Genomic DNA, 22,806 nt, shown 5'->3' on the forward strand with positions numbered 1-22,806 from the left:
AGGGACACATTTATAACAGAATGAGATCTAACTACTTAGGTTATATTCATCTGGAATAGTGCCTGTTTCTGCACTATATTTTAGGAGAAAACTATTCCCCGAAGGTCCCCAATGACGTCGCCATCTCCAAATCTAATCACCGTTCTCAGGCTTCGGCTCTGACAGCTCCTCAGCACCGCGCTGGAACCGTGTCAGCCCACCCCGCCCAGGCCTGCCGCCGCCTTTCCCTTGCCCCTTTCAAGTGCCACTCAGCTCCTGCCTCAGGAGAGCCATTTCCTTCTATCGGGTGGGCACTGTCACCCCACCCTCCTCTCTTCCTTGCGGCCAGCCAGGGACTGGGGCCAAGTCCCTCCAGCAGCCTCTCTCCAGTGCTGCCCCCAAGAAAAGAACACATACCTCAGTTCAGTTACCATGTCACTGATATTTACGTTGGGGAAAATGACAAGGGTTAGAAAAATAGCAGGAATGAGAAATAACCTAGAACACAGCCTGCCATTTTAGTCTATGATCCAAAATTCTTCACAGCCTTTATAAAAGCCCAGTGCTGGCCTCCAGTGCACCGCACCACACCTGCACCTTCCAGATCACTTCCTCCAGGGTTAAGTAGCCTTCGTTTCTCCAAGACAACCCTGCTTCCCAGCTGAAACACAGCAAGGGTAACAGCTAACATTTCTGATCCAGGCACTGTTTTCAGAGCTTTACAAATACTAAATTGAAAGTTGCACCACAGGGTTTCCCTTTGGTCTCTGGGAGCATTTTACATTTCAAAAAGCCTCTCAGACCAGGGGCTCCCAAGTTTACCAGAAGTCCTTATTTTGCAAGGGGTGAAGGCAGCAGGAACTGGAAGACTCTGCGTACAACCCTCCTACCTCCCCCTGCAGCTTGATTTTCAAATCAACAACCACTGAAACCAGCATCTTAGCGGAGTGTCCCTTTCCTGTTTCCATAAAAGATTCTCCTTACCTTTCCTTTTTTTTTTTGATACCTCTTCCTCCTAGCCTCACAGCCTGCCAGAACTCTCCATCCGAGGGCTATGCGACCCAGGTGACCAGTCTCAAAACAAGCCAGGTGGGCCTCCCCTTCACGCTCCTGCCTGAACTCCCCAAATAAGCCCCCTTTCAGTGCTCACCACGACCCTCCAGCTCAGTCCTCACTGCACTACTGCCTCCTCCCAGCCAGCATCTGCTTCCAGACAGCCCCACCCACCTCAGCTTGTCCGAGAGCAGCCTCCCGCTCTCCTTATGGCGGCTTCCTACTAAAACTATTCACAACTTAAGTATCTTAGCTGGGTTACCCCCTTTCCTAAACACAGGGCTCTCATTCTGTCCTGATGAGCTGTGGTCAGGGGACCTCCGCACCGAGCGCCAGGTCAAGCCTTCCTTTCTGCTAACTCAGAGGCATAGCCTGCTTTCTGTTCCTCTTTGATGCTGCCTTATCTACCTGGTGGGAGACTGCCACAGTCTCCAGACCCCATCCTGAAAGGTTTTCCCAGGGGACAGACAGGAGTGATACAAGGTGGGGCTGGGGATGATACTTCTTCCAGGCAGAGCTCCCCTGGAAACCACCTGGGTAGTTCTCCACTTGGAATCTCACAGGGCAGAGTCTACTTGGCATGGACAGGTGCTCAGTTAAGTACTTCAACTGAAAAATAAAGCAGTGGATAATTCCCGAAGCAGCCAGCTGGAACAATTTTTGTTGCCCAGCAAACACTGAGCCACACACATCACACAAAATTAACTAGTAAAAGAACCAAGTCTCTTATGCTTAATGTATTTATAGAATAAAGATTACTAATGATGCTGCAGGGAATTATTCTTACCAATTAAGGCAACCAAATGATCTTTTTGGTTTTTTTTAAAGTCTCTTCTACAAAATCTCTTATTTCAAAAATAGTTCCTGACAGAACATACAACTTCAAGAATGAACTCTATGCATTTTGGATGATAATGATGTGTTAATGTAAGCACCATCATAGTAAAGACTGAATGAGATAAAAAAAAAAAAATCAACAGATATGAGGTAACTGCATGGTCCGTCTCCCCACAGACTGCTTCCCAGCTGCAAGGAAAGAAAAATACAGGAATTTGCAGTGGAGAAGGTAAACAGCATCCTGGCTGGGTAATCAAATTTACATCACCAATGAGGGACAGATGGCCACTGTGGCCGCCAGTGTGTCCAGGAAACAGTCCTGCCCAGGCAGTGTTCCAGAGCCACAGAATGCACAGAATTCCTAGAGTCTCAATACAGGGAAACATCAAATTCAGAATGAAAGTTCTATTAAAACAAAGAGGAAAATGTTAATGTTGTAAAAGACAAAGTAGGCTATGAGAATGTTCCAAATTTAAAGGAGGTTAAAGAAACATAGCAACTAAGTCCAACACCAGACTCTAGACTGGATCCTGTACCGGAGGGGACAATACAGTAAAGGACATTAATCTGGTCCACAGACAAAATGGGCAGATGGGCGGTGATTCAAAGTATTGTATCAATGTGAAAGCTGCTAATGTTGGTGATTATACTATGGTTAAGCAAGAAAATATTTTCAGGAGATATATACAGAAGTATTTAGGAGTCAAGAGCCATAACTTATTCTCTCATAAGGTTCAGGAAAAAGAAAAGTGTGTGTATGTGTATTTTTAGAGAGACACTGCACAAATGATAAAGCAAACACGGTAGAACAGTAACAAAGGTCATCCTGGGTAAATGGCTATGTGTCTTTGTACAAAATTTTTTTTACAATTTTGAATATATCTGCAAGTTTGTATTTAAAAAAAAAAAAAGTTTGTGCTGGATTCTGGATGGGATCCTCATTTCAGCCGTTCTCAACGGAAACAGGAAATCCCACCCAAGTTCCAGTAACAATCTCTCCAAAGCCTTGACTGTGACTAAGGCAGGTCCGTGAAAGGGGACTTCTGAAGCTCTAGTTCCTGACCTCCCGGCTCAAAGACCATAAGCTCGCATGTAATGAGCCTGGCTGTGTATACGGACTTGCATCAGACAGAGCTCCCCGGCGTAAACTGGAGCGCTGACTCAGGGTGAGTCCGCAGAAGACTTCAGGCCCTCCAAGGAAAGCTGCCTGAGTAGAAGAGTGCCTGTCTTCCTGACCCACCACCAGTGCTGGCTATCATCAGTCCTTTCCACTTTTCCAAACCGATGGTGAAAACTGGAAAGCTGTTTTGAATTACACTTCTTTATTCTTGGTTGAGGCTGAAGATTTTTTTCATTTAAATATGGACTACTTGCATTTTTTGTGTGTGAACTGCCTATATTAATCCACTGTCTACTTTTCTATTAGGTATGCCTTTCTTTTATAGATTTGAAATTTTTTGGAAAGATTTAAGTAGTCTAGATTTGAATCCATTGTCTGCTATACAGATTACAAAGGATATCTGTTGCTTGTCTTTTAACTTTATGTATGGTATCTGGTATCCTACCAGAGGCATTCAGAGATCTGACATAGTAAAATACGTACTCCTTTCCTTCTTTCATGGTTTTTGGACTTTGTGGCTTGTGTGGGAATTCCCTCCCCGCCCTATGATTATAAAACAGTCTTCTCTCCTAGGTATTTTCTAAGTTTTTGTTTTCTGGTTTTTTTTTTGTTTTGTTTTAAGTAAAATAAGGTCTTTGTATCATCTCGGATTTTTATATATAGAATGTGGTATGAATCGGCTTTTTCCCAGTATGAATAGGCAACTAGCTCACCATTACTGAGCTATTATTTGACTCAACATGCCACCCCTACAACCTATTCCCTGCATATACAGGGTCTGCTTCTGGATTCTATTCTCTTTGTCTCATTGTTCCACCTACTTGCATGCTAACAGCACCTTGTTTTAATTGCCTTTATACTCTGTGCTAAAAGGGGCCAAGCCCATCTTTTACTATTCTTTTCCAAAATATCCTTGCAGACTGTGCTTCTAGTTGAACTTCAGAATTAGCCTGTCAAAGTTCCAATACATATCTGTTAAAATTCTGATCAGGTTTCCTTTTGGGGAGAAGTAGCGTTTTTTATAATACTCCGCCTTCCTATTTCTAGAAAATCCTAAGGGTCTTCACTGTCTCAGCATTCTTTCATTCAGTCCCACACCTCAAACAGTGCCTGGCTGACATTCAAGAAATGTGCGTTGCATAATTTAAAGTTTTCATATTCTCTTCATATAGATTTGCATGTATTTTGTAAAAGTTATTCCTATCCGTAGTTTTTGTTGCTTCAATAAAAGGGATTTTTTTTTTTTTTTAATCTTCTGCCTCATTGCTGGCCTATAAGAAAGCAGTTGCTCTTTGTATGGTGGTCTTGTACCTAGTCACTATTCTGAACTGTCATTTCTAATAGTTTTAGTTCTCCTGGATGTCCAGTTCAATAATATCCTCTGCAATAATGTCAATTTAGTTTCTTTCTTTCCAATGTAAATATAGCTTACTTCTTTGTAAAAATGTCTTGCTTCACCTAGGCCCCCAGAGCAATGTTAACACTGCAGTGATAATTAGCATCCTTTTTAATTCCTGACTAGAGAGGAAGGCTTTTATCAAACATCTATATAAGTAAAATGTCATCAGTCTTTTCTGTAGGTTTATGGTAGATAGCCTTTACTTATAATCTATTTTTTAATCTGCAAGTAGTTTTCTTTATTAATAGGAACTGAATTTTATTCCCTGCTTTTCTGGCATCTATCAAGTTGGTCTTACATTTTTTTTCTTCTTTAATCTGTTAGTGTGGTGAAGTAGTGTACAGTGGATAAAAGCATGAGTATCTACCTTCTGGAGTCAGATGTGTGCTGGGACCCTGGCTCCACTATTTTTACTGCCTCTGTGACCATGGGCATGAATTACTTGACCATGCTAAGCTTCAGTTACCACCCGCTCTGTAAAATAAGAGTAATAATCCCACTTGTGATTTAAAGCATGTCATGTAGTTGGCTAAGGGTCAATAAATACTGGCTCAATAAATATTAGTTCTTACTATAAAGGATAAATTTCCTAATGTTGAACCCTTTACAAATAAGGTACAGAGAGAACGGCAAGCTGACCCACAGTAAGCAGCCACTAAAACTGAAATGGACTTCTGATGGGTTCGTGTGGCTCGTGAACAAATGAATGGACTTTAAGGCGAGGGCTTGAACTCCCCTATAAAACAGCACAAAATTCTGGTGTGTGTGCTATTTCCTGGAGACAGTACACAGCTTTTTCCAAAGAGTTCTATGTCTTAGGAAAGTGTTTGCGGTGGGGGGAGAAACACAAGCCAGTGCAGATCACCACAGAAGTCCACTGCAACGTGGAGGAAGCCAGGCACGCTGGCCGGTGGAGCGGGTACCCTTGGAGCCTTGGTTCCACTGTCACAGCAAGTGAACACAGGAAAGGGACTCCCCAAAGGAACCTTCCCACCTTCTGTTTTCTTTGTTCTCTTTCCAAAGTGCCAATACCTTAACCAAGTCAGATCTGCAGATCTGTGTGGACAGACGGCTCAGAGCAAGGAAAGCAGTGCTCAGAGAGGGCTGCTTGGGTGGCACCAAAGAAAACCTCATCTGTGTCCTGCTTTTACGGCTGAGAGACTAGAAAGATCCCACAGACCAGTCCTGCTTCGTCTTTTTTGTTACTGACCTGTTTTTAAGCTAATGGATTTTTAAACTACTTCACTCCATAAACTTCTAATAACCTTAATGTCCAATAAATGGTGACCAGATCAACAAAAAGAAAATTGGGAAGGACTATTACAGTGGGAGGGGTGAGAAGGCAAATGCACAGGAAACGGGGTAGACCTTCCACAGGGCCGGGAAAAACTAATGTGGACTCAAAGAAGTGGCTTTTGGTCTTCAAGGACAGCACCAGGTGGCCCTGCTCCAGGAATAGTTGGGTTCTTCTCTTTTGTTTTAGGTGTTAAAATTGTTTGATACTAATTTTCTGAGAAATGATTCTGTAAGGACCATAAAGATTCAAAGAGGATTAGCCACCGGTTTCCTCCTGTGCGGGACTGCTTTATTTTTGTCCTCTTTGGAGACTTTGGGGGTGGGGAACAGGCCCCTGTGCTCTGCCTCTCCTTAAAAGTACTCACAATACCACCACTTAGAAAAAAGCAAACACCCTTCTTACCTGCCCAGGTGTTCAGAGTTCGGACTGACCAGGTACATGAGATTCCTGAGAGTATGCAGTGGTTGTAACTGATCTAAATTTACATGCTAGAAAAAGCAAAAAACTGATTAATATTCTCAACCATGTAACAAATTAAAAATTAGCTCACAGCGTATGTCCATACCTGAGAAAAGCACAGGTAAAGAATATTTGCATTCAGTTTCTTCACTGCTCGAGTAAATTTCTGTCTGCTGAGATTTTCCCCACAAAATTCACTGGAAAAGAAACATATAATTTGTAAAGTTGTAGTTTTTTGAGGAAATTCTATGTTAAAATAGCTATTTTGAAGAGTAAGTTTTACCCCACAGTTCAGTATAAAACATATAATACCCCCCATTTCCTTTGCCTCTTTATAAGCTATGCTAACCAGAGACTTTCTAAGAATGAACTATTGAATTCTCTCATGAAGAGCAATTTCACCGCATCTATAAAAATTACAAATGCATACCCCACCCCCAACCAAGCAACTGCACTTCTGAAAAATTTACTGAACAGTAATGAAATGACAAATGTACATGATTATTCCATAAAGTATAAACAGGAGACTGGTAAGATCCTGGCACACATTTACCCAGAGAAGCCTCTGCTAACTGTCCACTCCATGCAGGACAGCTGAAGACTCACAATGGCCCTCGGAGGCTCATCCAGTCTGCACCTCCACCTTCACTCTCCTCAGGGCTTTCTCTTCGCCCGCAGCCTCTCCTCCAGAGACCCCCATGGCTCGCTCCCCGCCCCTCCCACTCAGGGTCACACGTCATCACACACCTGCCCACCCAGGCAACAAGCCCTTCCCTGCCTCCCCATTCCCACTCCTTCACCCTGCTTAAATGTCCTCCACATTATTTATCACCACCTGACACACGCCGTATTTATCATTCATCCCTCTGCTAGAATGAAAGGCCAAGAGGGCAGGGATTATGTTTTCATCACCACTGTACCGCCTCAGTGCCCAGAACAATGCTCAAATATTTATTAAATACTCAAAAAGCAAGGTGCAAAACACCCTGGTAAAGCAGAACACCTTTTGTTTAAAAGAGGAGAGAGATGGTAATGCAGACGTACATTGGCTTGAAAGGTAAAGATAACTGGACGGGGATAGGAAGGTCATAATAGGAACTGAGTAGATTGTAAACCTTTACATTTTTTTTTTAAAGATTTTATTTTTAAGTAATCTCTATACCCNATGTGTTTTTCTTATAAAAAATTTTTTAAAATGCCCAAGTGTCACAATTTACCCAGTTCTTCCACACGAGCATACCCTCTGAATATCCTGGTTTTTCCTTCAATTATTTTTCCAACTGGGAGAATTCTCCGTGGTCTTTTCAGAGTTCATGTGCAATTGTAAGATAATGAGGCAAACTTGCATATTAGGCTTTTGAAATTAATCTCAGTATTTCACAGTCATTCTTCTGTCTTAGTAATAAATTCCTATTTTTGGTTAGTTAGAATAGAAGACAACAGGAACACAAGAGATCTAAGATAAGGATGACATCGCCACCTTTAATGACTTGCCTGTTGCACAGCTTTTTGGGAAGATTTATGTCAAGGATGTGAGACAAAATGTTGACCAGCTGAGTGGCATAGCACAGCGCAGCGCTGACCGTGTAAGCGGGGTTGCTGTGCTCCATGTCTGCAGCGGGGAAACAACCAAACACAAACAACTTTAATTCCAACAAAAAATACCAACGAACCTCGATTTTATGACTTGTCGTCTTATCAGGACATCGTTGATGGTTATGTTTTGCTCCTTACTAATATACTTACAAAAGGTTCATGGCCAGACGTTAATGTTTCATCGTTTCCGGTTTTTTTGCTGAGTGGAATGTAACCTAAACAAATGGGCCTAAGCAGGAGCAACATAAATGAAATTAAGTCTGAACTGCTTGGACCTGCTACGGTATTATTTATCAGAGCAAATCAGTAAACACCCCACTTAAGTGCCACCTTCTCAGAGAGGCCTCCCCTGACTGCCCTATGGAAAAGCAGTCCCTTCCTGCATAGCCCCACCCACAGTGGTGCTGGGTCTGTACAGGGCACACACTCAGTACAACGCTTTTGATCAGTACTTGCTTTCTGTCCTTCTACCCACAGAAAGGCAAAGGGCTACACCTGTCTTGGTGACATCACCTTTCTATCACCAGCACCCAGCACTGTGCATGACAGAAAGCAAATACTCGCTACATATTTGCTAAATGACTAAATGAACAATCTTCTCTCCACCAAACAAACCTACGGGGGTTTTCAAGGGTTTTTCCATTACGGTATTTCCATCTCCATGTAGGCCTACTAAAAACAAGCTCTTTACAAAGAAACTATAAAAACGGGATTCACAACAGGCTAAATACACCAACTAGTGTGGTCTTTTATATAAGTAAAGCAATATTGGCCCCTAAAAGGTGAAGTATCTAAAAAATATTTCGGTCCATGCACTGATTGACTAGATCTACAACGTGGCATATCCATATTACATACAATGGAATACTATTCAGTTATAGAAAGAATGAAATGCTAATACATGCTGCAATATGGAAGAACTTGAAAACATTATGCTATGTAAAAAAATCCACACACAAAAGGCCACACAGTTATGAGCCAATTTTTATGAAATATCCAAAACAGACACATCTATAGAGACAGAAAACAAAATTGCAGATCTTCCTCGACTTACAATGAGCTGTGCCCCGATAAACCCACAGCTTAGCCCGGCCCGCCTGACACAGACCCAGAACGATTACGTTAGCCTACAGTTGGGCAAAATCATCTAACACAAAGCCTGTTTATAATAAAGTGTTGACTATCTCATGCTGTGTAATGAACACTGTACAGAAAGTGAAACCCAGAACGGTTATCGGTGCATCTACCGGCTGCTGGCCCTCGTGACTGCGTGGCTGCCTGGGAGCTGTGGTGTGGCCACCAGTGCCCAGCATCGCAAGAGGGTGTGTACCACATCTCGCTAGCTCAGGAAAAGATCGAAATTCAAAGCACGGTTTCCACTGAATGTGCATGGCTTTTGCACCATCATAAAGTCAAAAAATCCTAAGTTGAACCATCGTAAGTTGGGATCATCTGTGGGGGATGGTAAAGGCTGGGAGGAGAGGGGCAGGGGAGAGACTGTCTCATGCCCCGGAGTTTCCATCTGGGGTGATGCAAGTGCTCTGCAACTAAACTGAGGTAATAATTGCACAATGCTGTGAATGTACTAATGTCACTAAATTTTTTACACTTTAAAACTGTTCATCTTGTTAGGTCAATTCTATCTCAATTAGAAAATACGTATACTTATAAAAGTTTTCGGAGACTATTTTGTTTCTTACCAGGCCCCTGTGTGGTTTTCTTCTCTTCTACCCAACTGTAGTAGGCTGAGTAGTCCCCGTTGTTGGGAAGGCTAATCCAAGGTCCTGTAATGCTAATGCTGGTGTCCCCATTGTGATCATCACAGACCCATCTGCCGGAGAGGTAAGTCGTCCTCCGGGCTTCAGCAAGCTTGCTCACGGTGCTAGAGGTCATGGCACTGTCACTCTCTGAGCACACATCAGCAGGATCTCTAAAAATCAGAACATACGTACAGATTTCAAGGGACTCGGTTCTAAAGAGCATGCAGGATACTCGCCTGGTACATAGAACTCTGGAAGACACACCCAAACAAGGACAGGAATTTAAGTGGAACACACAGAGGCACGTCATTCTATCAGAGATGAAGCTCAAACCAGCTATGGTACAGAAGCCCCCGCAGGGTGGCAAAGATGGCACCCAGACCTAGGGCCTCAAGTATCAGGTTCTCAAACAATTTGGTCTCAAGACCCCTTCGCATGCTCACAATTTTTTGAGGACCCCAAAGAGCTTTTGAGCTTTTTTGTGTACATGGGTTAAATCTATAGATGTTTACTTGTATTAGAAATTGGAGAAAAATTCAAACTATTAACTCATTAGGAAATAATCTATTACATGTTAACACAGCCTATTTTTAAGGGGAAAAAACAATCTGTACTTTTCCAAACAAGAAAATCAGTGAAGAGTGACACGGTCTGCTGACGGCTGAAACACGCGGCACAGCAGAGCGCTGGTCACGACCTCTGGAAATCTCCTAGGTACCCAGGTGCTGCATTTGTTCTGTCAGGCAGGAATAGTGTCCTGTGAAAAAAACAACTAGTTCCACTTGCAACTCACCCCAAGTGCTTTCTTTTTCCTGAGCCAATCATGGCACTGAAGTGCCACGGAGCAAAAGGGCTTCTGCATACCTCCCATTTCATCATATGGTTTATTAAAAAGGTGTGTACACAGGGCAAGCCTTAAAAAATTTTAAATAAAAATAGTAATTCCTACTGCTTCATCAAGAACATTCTTGGTGGAAACCACTTTTTCAAACCTTGCAAGTACATGGTGGAATACAAGGGCTAGTGACACAGCTGGTACCGCTGCCCAGACATCTGTCAAGGCACCGGAGTCTTTACCCACGATGGCTTCTGAGCCACTAGAGCAACACAGTGAAACAGGAAAAGAAAGTGTTATTATTATCAAAATACTTCTCACTGCACAGACCCGAGAGGTCCAGAGACAACACTTTGAGAACGGCCGGCCTGAAGAGTGGAACAGAAAGCGAGCGCCAAGCACCCCAAATGCACCGTGGCAGAAGAACACAGTGTGTCTGGGGAGCGGAGATGATCAGTGTACTTGTGCAGGATGCACAAAGGAAGAGCCAGGAGATGGTGCTGGAAGAGTAGATGGGAACCTGGCAGACTGGGAAGGGCCCGCCGTACTGCTCTGAGTTGAGTTTCCGTCCTCCTAGCCAGCGGTTCTCAATCCCTTCTCCTCCTGCCGCAGCAGGCCCGGGAAGTGACGCCTACTGGCTGGCACGGGGAAGACTGCGCCCGAGGGCACTACTGCCAGTTCTAAGCTGTACCTCTACTTCCTTATTCCAGTTAAGGAAGTCTGAGAAATGTGAATGAACAAGAAATCTTATTACAGGAGTAACTTCAGAACAATCTGCCTAAAAAAAGTCACAGCATATAGTAATACACACTACCACGAAAGACTTCAGCAGCCCAGAGACAGAGGAGAAAGTTTTTCTCCATGTTTGCTCTTCTGCAATTTCCTATGCAGTTGTCAGTCTCCTTGGTCTCCTAAAATCTGGGACAGTCTTAGGACAGTGTCGGTTTACTATAATGTGTTTTAAACACTGATCTCTTGGCCTATCAGAATCTACTTTAATGTTTTTTATTTTCTTTTTGAGAGGGGAGGGAGGGGCAGAGAGTGAGAGACAGAATCTGAATCCAGGCTGAGTCGTCAGCACAGAGCCTGATGAAGGACGTGAATCCACATACTGTGAGATTATCTATGACCTGAGCCAAAGTCAGATGCTTAACCGACTGAGCCACCCAGGTCCCCCACCCCCATCAGAATCAAATGTAGCTTCGGCGCACCTAGCTGGCTCAGTTGGAAGAGCATGCAACTCTTTGAGGTGTCAGTTTGAGACCCATGCTGGGCATAGAGATTACTAAAAAAGTAAACTTAAAAAAAATCTAGCATAATATTTGGGGGTTTTTTCAGCTTTTTCCTCCCCAAAGGCCAGGTCACTTTTTTTTTAATGTTTCTTTTGAGAGAGAGAGAGAGAGAGGGAGAATGAGAACAAGAGCCCACACATGCATGGGGTGAGGGGGAGCAGAGAGAGAGGGAGGCAGAGAATCCAACTCAAAATCATGCTCAGTGAGATCATGACCTGAGGCGAACTCAGACATTTAACTGACTGAGCCACCCAGGCACCCCTGGTCACCTGTCTTTACAGAGGTTTCTGAAAAACCCAAATCCTCCCCATTGACCCAAAAGGCTACCTTAGAAGAGTCTATTTCTGAACTTTCTATTCTGCTCTATTTTGAATCTACCTTTTTGTTTTTATACTTAACAATTACTAATGAAAAATTACTTAGTAAGAGTCAGAGAGCAGTCCAGAAGCAACAACCAGACCTTTAGGGCTTTACGAAGTTAACTCCGCAATAGCTGAAAGGGCACAGGAAAGCAGAGGTAGCAAAGAACAGTAACAGTCCTAACCAGCAACAGTCCACTGACCATCCAGGGAAGAGTACTGGAAAGTGAGGGCAACTGGAACGGACGGGAAAATTCTTACCCAGAAGAACCTGATGGTTATAACGTGAGAAAGCAGGGCGCCTGGGTGGCTCAGTTGGTTGAGTGTCCGACCTCAGCTCAGGTCATAATCTCAAAGTTCGTGAATTTGAGCCCCGCATCAGGCTCTGCACTGTCCACACCAAGCCTGCTTCAGATCCTGTCTCCCTCTCTCTCTCTGCCCCTCCCCTGTGCTGTCTCTCTCTTAAAAATCAACAATAAAAAAAAAAAATTAAGAAAAAAAAAAGCAAATGAAACTCCTCAGTGGCAGTCCTCAAACCTCATCATCATCTGGGGAAGGTTAAAAAAAATAAAAGTAATGGGAGATGGACTGGGAGGCTGAGGTTGTGTCCTCTGGAACCTGTATTTTTCAAACATTCCCAGGTGACTGTGAAGAACAGCCAGGTGGGGAACTACCATCCTGTCCATCCAGTGACTCCTGAGGGTATCCACGTACTACAGCCAAAGACTACACTTACAACATCTAGTGCTTGCCCCTGGTGGCTTCGTTACCAGGAAAAGGCTTGATCAGTCAACAAGCAAGGGCCCCACTTTTCTGAGGGCCACCGCCCTTCACCTTGGCTGCCTCCCCAATTTCGTACAGCGTGTACTGTTTGCTGAAGCAGATAAGACTTCAGTTTCATTACTAGGAAAGCCAATGACCCTAGAATGAACCCAATAAATGAGCGGCTGATATATCTGAAAAATACTTGATCTTTGGAACCTGATCTATTCCTAGAGTCAAAAGACTCACCGTACCTCACACTAGTCTTTACTTCCTCAATTGGAAAAATGACAGAGGTGAGCTCTAATATATGAGATCGCCGAAGATTTGCCAGACGCTCATAATGACTCCTTAAGTCTATGTTTTTTTTTTCTACCAGGTCACCAAGTTTGCGATTGTGCCTCTGAATCTTCTCCTTTTTCTCTTGATGGCGCTGTGCTCGAGTATAAAGCTTCTGATTCTTTTCCTTGGTTTTGAGAAGGCCTTCAGAATCTAAAATAAATAAATCACACCCAACAATTATTACTACAAATAGTTACTGGGGACTACAGAACCCACCACCCAAGCATAATTCCTGCAGTTTAACTGAAAGCGAAAAGTTCAATCAGGGTGACTCGATAATGCTAAAAGGAAACAGAGTTCAGCTTAAGTAGATTTTACACCTAAATCAATGTGGACCACTGCCAGAAGGCCTCTGGGTCTCCATCTGTAGCCATCATTTGTAAGAACCCCTCAACAACTGTCAAGTTTAAGCTCAGACCAGGAAGTACTTGACTTACGGTAAGCACCAAAGAATAACCATGCTGGGCAAAAAAGATCTAATATAAGTCTGGAAACCTTACTGGCTATCTGATTTCTCTTAGAAACCTCTCACACGTGCCTTGGGCACCACTCAAACCCAGGGATAATCTCATGGCAGGAGGGCATCCAGCAAAGGACCAGACCAAGGGCTCTGATAAGTCGCAGTGGAGCACCTGTCCAGCGAACAGCTATTCTATGCCGCATATGAAGCTCCGCAGGAGCAACAAAAGCCCAGCCACACAACCAAGAAAGGACACAGATGCTCATCCTGTCTAATGTGTGTCCCTTTTCATGGAGCTCCTTCCGGTTCGGGGTTAAGACCTGCTAGAGGGTTAGGTTGTAGCTAAACTTCTCTAGAGTGGCCAGAACAAGTTGGAAAACCTCAGGCAGATGCCGAGAAACAATGTAGGAGGTCAGACAAGTTCAAAATCAAGCTCATCATTTTCCCACAAAAGCTTTATCTTGATACCTAGGTTCTCTACTTAATGATTACACTTGACCCAGCCACTGCCCAAGTCAGTTACCTGCTGGTCAATTCTATGAGCTGATCATTCCAGGACAGTTCCTTAGGTCTAGGGCTTTTTTTTCATTCCCACTGTTACAGTCTTGTTAACTCTCACCCAAACCTAGTGTCCAGCTCAGCTCCACTCCATGCAGTCACTGGCTCAGTCTTCATCAACCATAACCAGTGCCCCAACAGTCTCCACTGCCAAACACAGATCGACCTCCCTGGCCTTGAGGCCACCCCCACAACAGCACATACCCCACTGTTCCCTTCTGCACACCCTCCATTCAAGCCTCATTCTATTACCAGACACTCCAAACCTTTGCCACAAAGTGACGCTATTTTTTAGTTTTAGGGAGAGAGATCACAAATGGGGGAGCGAGGCAGTGGGGAGAGGGAGAGAGAGAAAGTGGGGGCAGAGGGGGAGGGAGAGGGAGAGAGAGACTCACTCCCAAACAGGCTCCACACACAGCGCAGAGCCTGACACTGGGCTCCATCCTACAACCTTGGGGTCATGACCTGAGCCAAAATCAAGAGTTGGACACAACCAGCTGAGCCACCCAGGCTCTCCAAAGTGGAACTATTTAAATGCACACATGCATGCATGGATACAGAACCAGTCATCATTCCCTTTATGATGTCTCTCTAGGAATGCTATTAGCCTCTATTCCTCAAATGTCCAGACTTTTCTCCTTCATCCAGGCCCCCTCCATAAATGCTCCTGCTCTTCGGAGACCTACGGCGATGTGTGTACATCACCTATGGCCCACGGCTTAGCTCCTTACGGTCCAACCAAAGCCTTGCTGTCCTCTGACTAGAATGTAACAAGCACCTGATACATGTCTGACGGGTGACAGGTGGTCCTCTCTGAACCTAGGGGTTTCACTGCAGGCATAGGGCTTCCTGCAGTTTTGCTTCTCCTTAGGTACGCATTCTCTTCACCATTCCTGCTCGGTGTGTATGTTCGAATGTTTACGTCTCTCTGGTTCCATCACACTGATTTTCCAGCAAGCTCCCTCATTTTCATGATCTTTACTGAGTTCTTTGCTTGGCCATACGGGGGTCAGATGTTTTAAGAACAGTTTCCAACTTAATCTCATGATCCTCCACGGGCAGCAGGGAATCACCAGTCACCTAATCGGCACTAGTGCAGACTCGGCACTCAAGAGTTTCATCTGTCCTTCTCTCCGCGCCATCTCCCCCTGAACATAAAAGCACTCTGATGCTATTTCTGTCATCTACTCTTGCTTGTCTGGATAAGTAAGTTCCTAGCAGAAATCAACCCAATCTTAAAAATTCATACAACTTGACTTCCCTAACTATATAATGTGTTTATATTATTTTGTATCATGACACATAAAATCAAAGATTCTGGAGAAATATTCATCAGGCTCTACAGTTTAGAACATAAAACCTTTTCTGAATACTTGTGAGATTTAAAGAATGAAGTTAAAAATAGATATATACTATCTACTGAGTAGCAAGCTCTTAATTCTGTGAACTTGAGACCATGCATAGTTTCTGGAATCCGTCAAGTCCCTTAAAGCTGTTTGCAAAGTTTTTTGAGTCTCCTATAAAGGGTAGCAACTAGACTGCACTGATGTTCTAAAGAGCAGTGGGTCCCAACCCTGGGAGGTCAGCAATACCCCCCAGAGCAGGGCTACTCAGAGCGTGGCCTAGGGATCTGGGCCCATAAGTAAACTTCTACCAGTCAGACAAGAGAAGTACACAAATACAAAGTAAGTTTAGCCACTTATGGGACATGGCTATATGACAGTGCCATCACATCCAAGTGTGCAATCCTTCTTCCAATATTTTACTGTATTTTATAAAAGTACTGGTGTCAGTTTATGACAGATTAGAAACCAAAGAGGAAAAAACTGGTCTTTTACTACAAGACCGTTTGTGAACCACGGACCCAGTTCCCATGCAGGAGATTTCAATTTCCAGGGTAGGCTCTAGGACTCTCTTTCTAGATCTTACAAGGGTGGCCAGGTGACTCGATGACTTGCTAGGAACGGAAACCACTGTTACAGGGTCCACTGCTTTTATTTATTTATTTTTCCCTTCTTCAAGCCTTTACTTTGAGACATGATGGAAAAAATGTGACAGGCACACATGGAAAAGATAAGATCACAGTTAAATGTGAAGACAATCTAACCAGAAAGCTTTAATGCCTGTCAGCCAGTGTTGAAGTTCTGAATGTGACGTGCTGCAGGGCTGAAAGGAATGGTTATCAGTACTCTTCTCCTCCATCTTCACCCTCTCCTTCAACAGAACCCACACCGACCTCCTCGTAATCCTTCTCAAGGGCCTCAGAAAACTCCCCTTCCTTGATGCCCTCACCCTCATACCAGTGAACAAGGGCACGCTTGGCATACGTCAGGCCAAACTTGTGGTCCAGGCGAGCCCAGGCCTCAGCAATGGGTGTGATGTTGCTCAGCGTGCACACAGCTTGCTGTACTCTGGCCACCTCTCCACCAGGTACCACAGTGGAAGGCAGGTCCACTGCTTTTAGTGCCAAGTCTTTTTCTGTGGTGATTTTGTTCTGGGGAGTTAGGAATCTGTTAAAATCAGCTGATCAAAGTTTTAAACTTGCTCATTTAGGGAAATGCACAAACTCAGTAACGCCGGCAATTTCAGGAGGCTCACAGATGCCTGGTGGCAAACCCCTGGTGTGAACATCACGGACAGATGTGGAAAGAGGGTGAACCAATGTTAAGTCACGAGTCTCCACACTGCTACTGAGCCAGAGCCTCGGGAGATGCATGAAGAGTTCAGCGGGTACCCAGCTATCCGTATCCTCAGCGCCTCTTCACCAGGCTGCCTGCCATTCTAGCTTAGTAACCCTGGGAGACTCCACAGGAGCACCTTATTAGGACATTTTCAAAGGAAGCTTTTACTCAATTATATGCCACTATAAAATACTTGCTTCTGAAAGCAATGAGCAGACAAGAAAGGGATTCATGAGGTGTGACGGTGACTCACTCTGAACTTTAAACACTGATCTTCAAAACTACATGGAATGTTTCTAAGGATACAGGATTTCTAAGAGGGCTCTCCTGAATTTTGACAACCATCTATGATAAAGGATGATATACACAAATATAATGTAAGATTAATACAAATTAAAATGTGGAGGAGACTCACTCATGGAGAAAAAGCCAATAATCTGTGCTTCTGGAGTGAACTAATAATTGTAACTGAGTACCCAGCTTCCTGTTAGCAAAGGCAAACGTGAAATACATATTCCTTAAGTTTTTAAATTGAGAAATGTAGTTTATTCAAAGTAGTTTTATACATATGTACATATATATGTAGATATATACAAAATCTATTTGAAAAGATATAAAAATATATTTATTTATTTAAAATCCTTCTGGAAATGTTTTACAAGAGGAGGAAGGCAAGCAGTAAACCTTTCCAGGTTGCTACTGCCTTTCCACCTCCTCTCTTTCTCTTTCTCTCTAGCTTATTAATCCAACAAAATTCCATACCAGCTCTTTATTAGGTCTAGAAGAAGATGGGCAAAGTACTTACTTATCTTCATTTCTTCATTTCCTTTACATATTGTTTGTTTTAGCTGTTCAATCCTCATCTTGCAGGACATTATTTTCCATCTCTTAAAAAAATACAGTAAATATCATAAATGTTGGTCTCTTATGATGAATATGATTACCTAGGATCATTATTATTTTGAAGCATATCTTAGAAAACATAATGAAAAAAAAGACCAATATAATTATATTTTTATAACTTTTATAACTAACAATGGTGAGTTACAACACATAAAAAAAATGTTATTCTCTTCAATGCAGAAGTTGGTAGGAAATTAAAACAGAAATTCACATTGTTGTGTTTTTCTTTAAATGCAAATCCCAATAAGTTAACATACAGTGTAATAATGATTTCGAATAGAATTTAGTGATTCATCACTTACATATGACACCAGTGCTCATCCCAACCAGCACCCTCCTGAATGCTCCTGGCCCATTTAGTCCATCCTGCCCCCCACCCACCCAATACCCCACCAGCAACCCTCAGTTTGTTCTCTGTATTTAAGAGTCTCTTATGGTTTGTCTCCCTCTCTCACATAGTTCTTTTATGTGTTAATGAGGACAGAGAAAAATAGTGAAGGATATTCTCTTAACCTGCTCGGTCCAATATACAGTGAGTAATCGCATGTAGCTATTTAAAAGTAATCTGAAATTACATAAAATAAAATTCAGTTCCTACTCAACACCACCCACATGTCAAATATTCAACACCACATGTGGCTAATGGCTACCATATTGGTGAGTCCAGATACAGATAGACCACAGAAGGTTGTACTACTACACTGCTCAAAACTCCTCACGCTATTTCCTGAGGAGACCATTAACATCATTGCATTATCTCACTAATACAATAAGCAGCTATGCCTTGCAAAATAATAAAAGCTTCAATAAAAACATAAGTTTCTCCCCCCAAGGTGAATAAAAGATCAGTAAAAATGCAAACTAGTAGTCAGTTAAAAAGTATGATTATCTGTTCTATAATGCGTCTATAAACATGGATAATTAAAAGCTTAAAACAGCATTCAAATGTTTATGGTGTTTAACACTGGTCTTAGTCCTGATGGTACAAGGTGCAGAGCAGACTGCACCGACAGTCCAGCTGGCAAAGTGCAAACCTCTCTGCTGGAGAGACATCTGAAGACAGACTCATGGGGACTGATGGATGGATTGAGAGATGAAATGGCAAGGAGAGGTCTTCACTTTGACAGGGCATTAGTCTTTAAGAACCAATATTGAAGTTTTTGATAGAAAAACTAGAAAACAGTGCAAGAAATTTACAAAAATGAGGATGAGATTCTTTAAATACCCTTTAGTGATCTTTTTCCATACAACATACTTTGTTTATATAATAGAACCTAAGAATTCACTTATATCACATATATTCTTCAAGTATCATTGAGAAATTATAATGATTATTGAGAAAAAAAGTAAATATCAGAGAAGAGAAAAAATAAAATGAATGTTAGCTTGACTCATTCCCATTCTTCAGGGGTAATCTCAAAGTTTAATATGTATCTTTTCAGATTTTTTTAGAGTATATTTATATTTAAAACACATACACAGATGGAATCCTACTTTACCCTAGCCTTGTTTGCTCTGTCACTAAGAAATAAACCCTGGACATCATTCTGCATCAACACATATGGATTGATTACATTATTTTTTTTAACAGCTACACAGTATCAATTATTTATCTCATCCTGTTTGATGAGCATTTATTTATGGATTACTACCCATGCGGTAGTCAATTAGCTTCTCTATCCATAAAATCCCTGTATTCATACTTTTAGGAGAAAAATTGCCGAACACCAAATAAAACAAAACCACCAACTTGTCCTCCAAGCAAACATGTCAATGTACATATTCCCACCAACACTGAATAAAAGTGCGGTCAATCAAACTTCCTATTTTCATATGCTGTACTCATTTTATCCAGTTTATGTTCATTTTGCTCAGGGTCTCCAACATATAGAACTTAAAAACTTTTAGGCAGTCTGTCAAAATGTTTTCCTTTATGGCTTATAAAGGTCTGCTCACCTGCAGATTACATAAATACTCTCCCATACTTTCTTTTCATATTTTTAGGAGTTTCCTTTTCACACTGAATTATCAATCCATGTAGGCAGTGTGCCTTTACAATGAGTAAGTTATTTCAAAAAGGACAGTTTATGGCTCCTGTATTCCTATGTCAATACCAGACTTCATACTTCTCCTTTAGGACGACTCTATAATTAATTGCCAGTACTCAGTGTTTGGGATCTAGATAAAATATGTGAGGGCTCACACTACAAATATATTCAAATAGAGGGCTGCAAAAAAATGATCAAAATAAATTTAAATTCAAAATGAACTGTTAAGCACTACTAACTTAAAAGCCTGTTAACCTCATGTATAAAGAATTTTAAATACTTCTTACAGCTTACCAACTGATCCGTTATCCATTTTCCTTCCATAGCTTTTAACACTCTGTACAGAGAAAAGACAATAATAAATTTTGTGAAGCTCCAAAATGTAAAATCAACATGTTTTTAAAGTAACTTCTTAAAAATGGCTGGAAATACCAAAGTGAAACTTAGGCATTTAAAAATGTTTTCCAAATTCCCCATTCCCTGTAATTGTTTTTCCTCATCTCTTTCCTTTTGCATTTAAAAAAATTTTTTTAGTTTATTTTGAAAGAGAGAGTACAAGCGGGGGAGGGGCAAAGAAAGAGGAAGAATTTCAAGCAGTCTCCTAACTATTAGTGCAGAGCCCATGTGGGCCTTGAATTCATGAAACCATGAGATCATGACCAGAGCCGAGCTCAAGAGTCGGACACTTAACTGACTGAGCCACCCAGGTGCCTTTAAGAGTTTCCTTTTCACATTTAATCATCAATCCATGTAGGCAGTGTGCCTTTACAATGAGTAAGTTTTTACAAAAAGGACAGTTTATGGCTCCTGTATTCCTATGTCAATACCAGACTTCATACTTCTCCTTTAGGACGACTCTATTTCATTTAATAATTAAAAATTAATTATAATTTTTAATACTGCCCAGAGCATTTCTGTAAACATTCATAATAAATTCCCATAACAGCCAGAGCCTTTGTCCTCAGTCATAATCAATTGTTTCCATCAGTCATAATTATTAATGATAACAGTTACAGAGTATTCATGATATAAAATGCAGACGTTCGGTTTTGAAAGAAACGGCACAACCTGACCTCTGTACAGATCAGTTCTATGGGGTAAAGTGTTCTATGGAAGAAATAAAAGTTTCTGTGATTAAGTTAGAGAAATGACTTAAATAAATCTAAGTAGGTTTCGGTCATGCGGGGAGTCTCAGAAGACTTAATCTGCTTACGAATATGTTCCTCAGACCTGGGGTACATCTGGAGAACAGTGACTGGGTCAGTTTGGGACAGAAGATTCTACAAGACGATTCTCAATTTCAGAGGATAGGAGATTCATCAGGGGTGCGTGTTAATAACTCAGAATCCAGTGCCTTCCCCTACTCCACACCCAGTGAGTCAGAATATCTGAGGACAGGATTTCATGAATCTGCATTTTTAACTACCACCTCAGCTAATGAATGCAGATGAATGCAGACCACACTTGCAACACGCTGATCCAGAAGAAGTAAGATAAACAGAAGAAGTGATGTCCTATAGAAGCCCCAATATTTGCCTACCGTTTTGGACCCATTTGCCCCACATCAATTACCAGAGCCAGGGATCTAATTCATCCGTGTAGCCACTGAGTGCCTGCTGCGTACCAAGCACTGGGTCTGATCCCAATATTTTCTAGGAAATCGATAATCTCTAATTTGCTTCTCCCATTTGCACTGCTCTTCCATACTTTGAGATTGTATGCTTAATTCAACAAGTTAGCAATCCATACATCTGCATACCACAGCACTGAATTAAACCATAGGGTGGCCAGAGAACCTCCAGACATGGAAAATCAAAACGGAAACTCACTCTTTTTGAAATTCTTCTTGCTTGCTCTTAAGTTGGTTTAACCTTTCTTTCTTGTCTATAAACCTGTAAGAAAAAAATTTAATGTCTTATTTAAATGTTCATTCTTTAATATTTATTTTTTTTATTTGAAAGAGAGAGAGAGCGAGTGCACGCGTACACAAGGAGGGGGCAGAGGGAGAGAATCCCGAGCAGGCTCCAAGCTCAGTGCAGAGCTGGACACAGGGCTGGATCCCATGACCCTAAGATCATGACCTGAGCTGAAATCAAGAGTTGGATGTTCAACCAAGTGAGTCACCAAGGCGCCCTTTAAATGTTCATTCTTTTCAGATCAGTGAGATTTTGCAAACCCCTGAGAGCCAATCATTTCCACAGAATCATCTGGAGACATCACAGTCCTAAAATTAAATACACATCTTCTCAATCGGGTACACACAAAGCTGTTTACCCTATTTGCTCATTTTCAAACTAAGTTCAAATCGTCAGCTTTAAAATTCTTTCATGGGAAGGGCACCTGACTGGTTCGGTTAATCAACCAATTTCGGCTCAGATCATGATCTTGAGGTTCATGAGTCTGAGCCCCAAACTGGGCTTGGGATTCTCTCTCTCTCTGTCCCTCTCCCACTTGTGCATGCAAAATAAATGTCAACTTTAAAAATAAAGATAAAAAGGGGTGCCTGGGTGGCTCAGGTAGTTAAGCGTCTGACTTCGGTTGTCATAATCTTGAAGTTCATGGGTTTGAGCCCGGTGTTGGGCTCTGTGCTGACAGCTGAGAGCCTGGAGCCTGCTTTTCAGATTCTGTGTCTCCCTCTGTTCCTCCCTCACTTGTGCTCTGTCTCTCAAAAGATAAATAAACATTAAAAAGAATTTTTTTAACAAAAATAAAATTCTTTTATGGGTTTAGGGGTGCTCGGCTGGCTCAGTCAGTAAAATTCTTTCATGGGTTTGTAAAATATGCCTAGAAGCCCCGCCCTGAAGGTTAAATTATCTTCTAAAACAGTCACATCAGAGCACTACAGTGAATTTGAATTCAAGGAAATTGAGGCTTCTAATATAAACACGATTTTAATTTAGCTTAATTCAATCCTGTTCTCACCTATAAATTGGTTACTTATAATTTTTAAAGTATGATGTTTTTTCTCTACTAATTTTATTGCTAGTTATTATGGGCTAACAAGTTACTTAGAACAAGTTATCGATAGTAAGGGATATCACACTGCAGTTCATTTTCTCTGTCAAT

At 42.0% G+C, this 22,806-nt stretch overlaps 1 protein-coding gene across 2 annotated transcripts in view; it reads right to left on the bottom strand.

The window, feature by feature from the left end:
• ATG14 (autophagy related 14) overlaps positions 1-22,806 on the bottom strand; it is a 38,626-nt gene that overhangs the window by 3,739 nt on the left and 12,081 nt on the right. For both annotated transcript variants that reach the window (XM_077768442.1, XM_077768435.1), the window contains exons 2-9: positions 21,570-21,632; positions 20,035-20,077; positions 17,595-17,676; positions 13,003-13,240; positions 9,441-9,670; positions 7,639-7,756; positions 6,251-6,341; positions 6,088-6,173 (exon numbers count right to left, since the gene is read on the bottom strand). In XM_077768442.1, the coding sequence (XP_077624568.1) occupies positions 6,088-6,173; positions 6,251-6,341; positions 7,639-7,756; positions 9,441-9,670; positions 13,003-13,240; positions 17,595-17,676; positions 20,035-20,077; positions 21,570-21,632 (951 nt within the window). The remainder of the gene's footprint in view (positions 1-6,087; positions 6,174-6,250; positions 6,342-7,638; positions 7,757-9,440; positions 9,671-13,002; positions 13,241-17,594; positions 17,677-20,034; positions 20,078-21,569; positions 21,633-22,806) is intronic.

This window comes from Crocuta crocuta, unplaced genomic scaffold, assembly GCF_008692635.1.
Source record: "Crocuta crocuta isolate KB4526 unplaced genomic scaffold, BGI_CrCroc_1.0 scaffold10, whole genome shotgun sequence".
NCBI classification, from domain to species: domain Eukaryota; kingdom Metazoa; phylum Chordata; class Mammalia; order Carnivora; family Hyaenidae; genus Crocuta; species Crocuta crocuta.